This window comes from Scophthalmus maximus, chromosome 15, assembly GCF_022379125.1.
Source record: "Scophthalmus maximus strain ysfricsl-2021 chromosome 15, ASM2237912v1, whole genome shotgun sequence".
Lineage (NCBI taxonomy): Eukaryota > Metazoa > Chordata > Actinopteri > Pleuronectiformes > Scophthalmidae > Scophthalmus > Scophthalmus maximus.
The window spans coordinates 2,647,657-2,656,776 of NC_061529.1; the positions used below are offsets into that span (position 1 = coordinate 2,647,657).

A 9,120-nucleotide genomic window follows, 5' to 3' on the forward strand; every position below is an offset into this window, starting at 1 on the left:
TCATCTTTTGGCCAAACGTCGAAGGAGCACGGATGCGGCAGACAAAGGTAACGCAAGGACAGAGACAAAGGAATCACTACAACTGACTGACGCAACGGTTTGAGCAAAATGTTTGCGCCTCATTTAGAAAAACTGTGTAGAGTCAAAAAAGGACAAGACACTAATGGAAATTCACTGGTTGTGTTTGTTATTTTTATTATTATTATTTCATCTTTATTTAATCAGGCTAAAATCTCTTTTTCATGAGCGGCCTGAGAACAATTTTACATTTACAGCAACAAAAAGACAACAGGCGGCGAGAGCAGACGACGGACAAGAAATACCGGAGTGGAAAAGTGAAGGCAGTTGCCAGACTCGGTGAAGTGTTCTAATAATAACTGTTTGAATTCTCCCAGTGAAATGAGACGGTTCAGTTTGAAGTGGGTTGGTCATTCATTCCAATTTGAGGGACTGCACGGAAACTAAAAAATAAACCTGTGATAATGACGCTTACACTTATCTGGAATCTGAATCTTACCTTTGATTTTATTCATTTTTTTTCATGCAGCTTTATTTATTTGTTTCACTTCTGCTCAATTAAGGAGGAAAGAGTTGACGATCGGATTTGAACCGGACTTTTCTTTTCCAGTTTTGCCCCCCTGTCACAGGTAGGCAGGTGGCACTCGGGGCCTCGCCTGAGCTTACCTGGGTTAAGCCACGCCCTGACTGGGAATCAGACGCTCGTACTATTGGAGTTCACCTGCAGCACAATTCACGAGAAACGAAACTCAGCCTTCGCTGCGTCATTGCTCTCTATCGCAGCGCTCGCTGGCAGCAACTCAAGTCCAACAGTTTCCAAGTGGACTCGCCCAGTAAATGATTGATCAAAGTGGTTTGACTGCGAAGCGCCAGTGTGTTTATCTGCACTAATCCCCCTTCGCCAGCACCAACTCACCGACGAGTGAGTCGCAACCTGTTCCGTCCCTGATAGATGAAGAGGTGGAGACATGGAGCAGGCGCTGGTGAGTCCTTTTGTTCTTTTACAGCGACGCAATTCCAAATATTCTTTGCGCCCTTTGCATGACGAGGTGAACACGCAGGCTTGAGGTAAAGTACCATGCATACTACTGGATTACAATACAGAATGTGTCGACAACCTTCCAGTCATGTCTGCCATGTGTCGCCCTATGAGAGAGACATCTTCATGGGACTTTTTGATGCCATCTCATGTTTGACGCAACAGGAACAGACGGGATGACGTGACAAAACGAGTGCCAAGTGTCAACATGTCGCGTAAACTAAACATTAAAAAGCTGGACGTGAAATGTCGATTGAATTGCGTCTGTGCAAAGAGCCACAACAGGTGGGACCAAGTTCCTTCAGCTGGGTGTAACTGCTTGTTTTGTGATTCACGTCCAGATACATTGATGGAACTGTTTAGTAGTGAGCCGAGCAGGAAGGAGCAGAGTGGTTGGACATGTACACGTACAGAACAGGAAGCCACATTGAGACCTTTGGCTACATGTCAAGTTTATTCTCATTTTAATTCTCAATTCAATTCTTAGTTCTGTCTTTTCCTTTTAGTTGGACAATGATGAATTTAAAAAAAGGCACCCGCACACTCAAATCTGAGCCAATATATCTTTTTGATGTGTGCGGTTTTCAAGGCATGAGCAGGTTTCCGGTGCACGCAGCGACACGTGGCCAACAGACGGCACTTGAGTGATCTGTGTCCATCAGTTCGGTCTGCAAAACATCAAGGGAGTTGTTAGTCTGTTTCATTGAACTACAAAATAAAGATGATGTCAAGAGGCATTCGGAACCATCAACGGCAATATGAAAATATCAAGTATATACAGCAGAATATTAAACATAGGGCATCAGCCATCATAAACTATGAAACGGGTCTCTTGGTTGTAGTTGGCTCAATGAAATGTCAAATAAAAAAACATCACCGGACGTTAACAGTTGAGAAAGACGTGTCCGTCTTTAGATATCCAGTTCAGTTCCAAAGCCTCGTCTGTGACGCCTAAGATCTTCTGGACATCTGAAGTAGGATCGACCTCTAGCTTGCTGTGAGATTGATCATCATTGAGTTGGCGGCGTATCCTTTTTTTTCCTCATTCAGTTTGATTTCCTTTAAGCCAAACGTGACACTGGATGACACGTTGGGGTTTTTTGTTTCTCTTAGTTTGACCACCGTGCGAAGCCCGGAGACCTGATCGAGATCTTCCGCGGGTCATACGAGCACTGGGCCATCTACGTCGGAGGAGAAGAGGTGGTTCATTTGATTCCTCCGCGTGAGTGAAGAGTTCTGTTGCCTAAGATCAACTACAACCCTCCGTGCACCAGTTATGTCGATTCTACTTAAATGCGGTTGATTACCTGTCTCTTGTACTGAACGCACACAGAGGAGGAGTCGGGGGCCTCGGACCTGTTCAAGTTCCTGGACAGCAGCACGGCGCAGGTGAGGCGTCAGAAGCTCCGCGAGGTGGTCGGCTTCCACCGCTTCCGCATCAACAACCTCCGGGACGGCGAGTGCGAGCCGCGAGAGCGACGCGCCATCGTGAGGGACGCCTGCGCGATGGTGGGCCGCGAGCTGCCGTACTGCTTGGCGACTAGCAACTGCGAGCACTTTGTCACCGAGCTGCGCTACGGCAAGCCCAGGTCTCAGCAGGTGAGCGTCCGGCCGGTCAACCGACCTCTGGTCCGATTTGTTGAACAAAGGCGTAAAGAAGCGACTGAGAAATCTGGTGCTGCCAGGGACCACGGACGTCCCGAGCAGGATCAGACTTTGGCTCCAGACCGAGCTGGGTCCAAAGCCGGATCTGTCGGAGCCAATGCACGTCCAGCAGAAGGGTCAGGGCCGTCTCTGAGTGGTAGCGTAATGTTGTTTAAAGGGCTAATGGTATGAAATGTTTGAACAACTAGTAATGCTTTGCCACTACTATACATGTTTTAGTAGCTATTACATAAAATGTCCAACAAATCAAGAGCGACACACTGCTTGATAAGGGCGCGGGCGCCGCTGTAGCCGGTCTCGTAGCCGAAGCTAACGCTATGAGACCAGACCTGGCCGCATTCGGTAATCGGGCATTAACTTTAATATTTAAAGGTCATGACGTGTTGACTTCAGGAACGGCCGATGGTTTGAAACACCGGGTGGCGATAGGAGCAAAGGTCCTCCCATGAAACGCCAATTTTTTTATGAATTTGGTAAAAAATAAAGTGATATTTAAACCACCAGTAATGTGTTTAATCAGAGTACAATCATGAAATATAATTTACAGATCAAACGACACATTTAAGTGACCAGTATCTCTACATTATAAATGATGTTCTTATTAAAGTGTTTAATTAGGTAAAGTTTAGTTTCAGCCCACATTGACATGAACCTCATCCAGACATCATGAAAAGAAATCACATGTATAACAAACTCAAGATGTCATGTGAACATAATTAATATACAGGCGCGACTCTTTTATAATGCTCTCTCTAAAAGAACCTGAGGGGGGAAAAAAGAAAAGTGATTTGGCTGTTAGACAAACGTCTCCGCTACCAATCATAACAGATGTAGGTATGTTTTATTACTTCGGTGGGAAATCCCTTTATCAGAGTGATGCACAGCCAGGTGTGTGTGTGTGTGTGTGTGTGTGTGTGTGTGTGTGTGTGTGTGTGTGTGTGTGTGTGTGTGTGTGTGTGTGTGTGTGTGTGTGTGTGTGTGTGTGTGTGTGTGTGTGTGTGTGTGTGTGTGTGTGTGTGTGTGTGTGTGTGTGTGTGTGTGTGTGTGTGTGTGTTGGATGAGTTGATGACATAAGCGTCTCACTCACAGACACAATACACAGATTTAACACAATCTATCATAACTGATACGAAGCAGATGTGGAGCTGAGTAAATTGTGATTGCACACATTTCAAACGGTGATTAACAAAAACCGGTTTGGAAGTTTTCCAAATAAAAAAGGAGGAAATTTGGTTTAAACAAGCCGCTCGGTGAATCTGTCACCTGCACTCTGCTGTAGAAACATGTTATTATACAGAAAGAAATGGAATTAAATCAGAGGATCCCACATCCAGCCGGACAGTTTTACTTATTCAGTTATTGTATGTAAATCTGTGGGTTTTCACGTTGCCGCTGTTTGTGCCTTAGGAAGCAGCCGAGCGCGAGAGGCTGATTCAAATTCTGACTCCTACTGCTCGAGTAACGAGATGGAAAGCCAAAGCCAGAGCGGACGGTTTTATATCCGCTCGCACTGTACGTACTGTACACGTTAAGTCAGAAACGTGCCGTGTTGCCCAAATGTCATGTCACGTGACAGGAGGAGGAGGAAACAGGCAGGTGTGCTGCTGCCTGGCCTCCATGTCCTTGTTAGCCTTCTGACAGCCGACCCAAACCCTGTCACTTCTTTGTGTGTGGGCAGGTGGAGGCGGTAGCCGTGATGGGCGGCGTGGCCACAGCGGGAGTGGCCCTGGCCGTTCTGGGAGCCGCTCTGTTCGCCAGCTTCTCCAGCAAAGATGACGACAACGAGAGAAGCAGACGAAGAAGAAATCGCTGATGACGACGACAAAGTGGCGAGATGAACAGAAAGATCTCACGAAGTCGCTATAATCAACTAAATGAATAAATTATTTCACGTGTACTCACAAAAAAAGTTGTATTATCGACACACAAAGACGAATAAGAAGATGTTCTTCAGCTTTTTTTCAGAAATGACATTCCTGAAATATATATACTTGTACTGCAATAAAAGATAATTTATGAGAATTATCTGAAGTGAAAGCCATCTTACCTTTAAGACTACAAGCTGTAAATATAAAAGATATATTAATTTGTCATAATATAGGAATAATTTTTTTTTCTATAATCAATGCAGAGCCTCTCACTTGTCGCCCATATCTTGCAAACAAATGATTAGTTTTTTTCCTCTACGTTCCTATTGAATTGTGCATCTGAACTTTAGAGTAAAATATCACTCGTGTTGTACTACTCGTGTTGTACTACTCGTGTTGTACTACTCGTGTTATACTACTCGTGTTGTACTACTCGTGTTGTACTCGTGTTGTACTACTCGTGTTGTACTGCTCGTGTTGAGGGGACCTCAGTCACATCACGGTCCATATGGGGACAAAAGAAAGTCGCACGCTCCTGTCTATCTTTGTGAGGACCAATATGAGTGTTGCACCTTCACAGTGGCGACATTGGTGGGAAAATTATGAATTATGAAAATTATATGAATGAAGTTATTTAAAGTTGTCAAAATCAAACACATCCTACGTGCAACTTATTCACACAATTTATATGCAAAACCCAGGTGACCAATCCCGCTGACACGAAAAGATGGTAAATAAAAGTACACAAATTAAAATGAGAATAATAAACCAGCTCAGTAGAAATTAGAAATCAGTTCTTCTGTTTGACGCTCGTACAGAGAAGAACTTTTGACGGACAGCCCCATAAAGTTTAGGGGATGTGTTGCATTTGTGACGCTGCGTAAATACTGTAAGTACCAAGAGTGAGTATGTACTGTATGCATCTGCACGCATTGACAGCTGACTGTCCATGAGAGGTCACGGCTGCCTGTGTATGTGTGTGTGTGTGTGTGTCCTCCCCAGAACACACCCACTTCGAGGCCCCTCCCCACCCAGCTGGATGACAGGCCTGCTGAGTGAAATATTAATTATCATTTAAATTCTCCAAACCAAAAGGTTGATCCCGACAGTAGGAAATATGACCTTTTCAGTATGAATCAAGCACAAATAGGGATTTGGCGATGTCAGTAAAATTCGGTTACTTTCCTTTGCAACCCACAGAAATGATCTCCATCTTCAGCTCGTCTTGTAATGATAAATTGAACGTGTCTTGTTCCCGCAGTGCCGAATCGGCCCCAGGGGCCGAGCCAGTAAAGCCGCTGGCAGGTGGGGGCAGCTGGGCTCGCCCCGGTCCCCGGAATCAGCACAGCGCCCCGCATTGTTCCTGAGGTTACTGCCCGAGAGCCCCATGAAATCCAGGGTGGGCTGCGGAGGCTTGGGCCATGGGAACGGCTCCAGAGATAATAAGAACCTCACACTCGCCACAGTTTGGGCGTCGGGTGGAGGAGGAGGAGGAGGAGGAGGAGGAGGAGGGACGGCGGCTTATCGTGGCTGATCATTAGGACCCGAGTCAGCTCGGAAAATGATCACCGAGCGTATCGGATGTGCGGTGAAAACGGTGACGCGACTAATACACCTCAAACACTGATTAGACAGCTTGATATTTTTTCCATTAATCCCACATTAATCCCACCAGTCCAGCAGATGTTCAGCCAGTCTACTGAAAGGATGGGGTCGATAAACCAAAGAGATAAACGCGCTCGATTTAACTCTTAACTCTCTGTGACTGTAAATTGATTCACCTTTTTCGGGGGTTCTGTTACAGACCAGCAAAATCACCGGGAGTGATCTCAGAAGACGAGTCCTCCTCCTTTTAAAGTGCACAAAATGCCTAAGCTACGTTTACACCTTCCCTCCATACAACGCCACAGACTTTTGGAAAAGCTGCCGGACCCTTTTAGTTTGAAAAAAACAATGCTCACTCCCAGATTAGGGGGTTCGGTCCTTCCCCGGTTCGTCAGCCTCCAAATAGCATCGACCTCGTCAATCCGCTGGTAGATGCCACGTCCATCCATCGTCTACCGCTCTTTCCATTTAAGGGTCACGGGGGGGGCTGGAGCCAATCTCAGCTGACGTTGGGCGAGAGGCGGGGTTCACCCTGGACAGGTCTCCAGCCTATCACAGGGCCACATACAGAGACGGACAACCATCCACTCTCACATTCACACCTCCAATGAACCTGACCCCATTCTGCATGTGTCTGGACTGTGGGAGGAAGCCGGAGAACCCGGAGAGAACCCACGCATACACATAAAAACGTCGCTGACCTCGTTGTCTTTACAGCTTTTAAATTGCACGATGGAACAGCCAGTTACACTCCAGGAGTCGTGAGTTTCTACGGCGGCCTGCGCTCAGGCGACGCCGACTCGTATCGCCACATGTGAGTGAGAGTGACAGGCAGCCGTGGAACTACCTTCAGTGGCTGTGTCACTTATATAGATATATAAGATATATGTCAGCGCCTCACGGTCGAGGCAGACGGAGGGGGCTGCTGCTGAACCCCCCGAACTTCGTCCATGTGGTACAAAGATTGTCATTGAGCCTTGTCTGTCTTTGCACCTGCTCAAGTCGCGGAAGATGGCAGAGGCTCTTCCTGTATATCATGGGGGTGGGTGGGGGGGTTGGTGGCAACAGTCTGCCCCCTCCTTCTGCAAAAAGACCCCTCAACAAATGGTGTTTACGGGGTTTTTTTGTGTTTTCCTTAAAAGACGAACTTCTGCCACACCAGAGGAGTCGACAAGTGAGGTGCCACTGACACTTTGTTCGCCGTGTGAGGGGCTTTTTGTGGGAGAGGTTGTGTAAAGAGAGAGAGGGAGGGAGGGAGGGAGGGATGGATGGGGGGGCCACGTAGAGACGAGAGCCAGGAGGACGCGGTTTTGGAGGTGGCGGGTCGGACCACCCTAAATGTGAGGTTTCTCTGGATGCTGGATGCCCGTTCAGGTGGCAGCGGTTGAAACACCTCCAAGCACCCCCCCCCCCCCCTCTCCTCCGCCTCCCCCCTCCCCTCCAGGCCCACAATGAGGAAACTGTTTGGACGAGACGCTGACAGAGGGAGATTAGAATGACGGAGGGCCGGGGTTGACGACGTTCGTGCCGTTGAAGACGCAAAAAACAGAGTCGTTGCTGAAAAAGGGAAAAAGCCATTAAGCCTCCAAAGTCAAAGAGAATAAAAGAAGTCTGTCTTTTTTTCCAATGCTGATTACTCGCAGTGAATCCTAAACAGAACAGTGATCAACACACACACACACACACACAAAACACCAGCAGCTCATTGTCCCACTTTATGGCATGGCTCTTGTAGCCTTTTTAAGATAGTGGCTTGTTTCATTAGCCGCAGTTCCTTTAAGGCCTTTTCACCCAACTTCTTCTTCTTCTTCACTCGGCTCCACTCATCACGTCGAGGCAGCAGGCAGAGCGGAGGCGGAGCTGGCAGCGAGGGGGCAAAAGAAGAAAAAAGAAAAAAAGGGAAAGAAGCGCTTTGAAGAAGACTGAGCTCGGCAAAGCTGTATTTTAAAGTTGGATGGCACATCAGAGGCACGGGCGGCTACGGCTCTGCCTTTTTAAGGGGCCGCCACTGTATACACATACGCAGGCTCGTGCTGCAGCATCCCAACAAGAACCCGGAGCGTTCCCCTTTAAAGTCGGGCAGATTGAGACCCAGCGTTCCTCCGAAGGCCTCATTATCCCCCCGGATCACAACCGGGGAGCAGAGACAAACGGAGGCCGCGGCCGCGTCTGAGAATAATTAAATGTGACACGGCCTCGGCTTCGGTTTATTTACGTTCACATTACAGGCTGACACCATCGTTTAGGAGCAACGTTTCCTTTCCTTTGCCTTTCGCCTTCCCCCGCCCGCCGCGTCCCCTTGAAGCCCGGGTCTCGTATGGATGAGATGGGAAAGCAGAACTGAGAGAAAAAAGGGGCGCGGCGAGCTTCGTTACGAAAGTCGCAGAAATGTTTTAATTCAGCATTTTTCATCATCGGTCACATCTCGTGCATGGTCCAATGATGAAAGACTTTGCACGTCCTAGTTCTCCTGTCTGTTAGAATTTACACCTGATACCAGATTGGCTGGGCCGCACGGTGGCGTAGTGGTCAGCACCGTCGCCTCACAGCAAGAAGGTTCTGGGTTCCAACCAACCAGGGCCTTTCTGTGGGGAGTTTGCATGTTCTCCCCGTGTATGCGTGGGTTCTCTCCGGGTTCTCCGGCTTCCTCCCACAGTCCAGAGACATGCAGAATGAGGTCAGGTTCATTGGAGACTCTGAATTGACTGTAGGTGTGAATGTGAGAGTGAGTGGTTGTCCGTCTCTGTATGTGGCCCTGTGATAGGCTGGTGACCTGTCAGGGTGAACCCCGCCTCTCGCCCAATGTCAGCTGGGATTGGCTTAAATGGATAAAGCGGTAGACGATGGACCAGATTGGCTTTTGTCAAGGTCTTTGGTGGGGGGGGGTAACCATGGATTTCCACCATCGCAGGGAACATCCATTTA

General features: G+C 47.8%; 1 protein-coding gene across 1 annotated transcript; it reads left to right on the forward strand.

Moving 5' to 3' along the window:
• Nucleotides 1-608: 608 nt before the first annotated feature.
• Nucleotides 609-4,747, forward strand: LOC118286601 (phospholipase A and acyltransferase 4). The gene is made up of 4 exons (XM_035611152.2): nt 609-1,001; nt 2,171-2,279; nt 2,391-2,656; nt 4,401-4,747. The coding sequence occupies exons 1-4, from the start codon at nt 987-989 to the stop codon at nt 4,533-4,535; spliced, it is 525 nt and encodes a 174-aa protein (XP_035467045.2). The 5' UTR covers nt 609-986; the 3' UTR covers nt 4,536-4,747.
• The last annotated feature ends 4,373 nt before the right edge of the window (nt 4,748-9,120 follow it).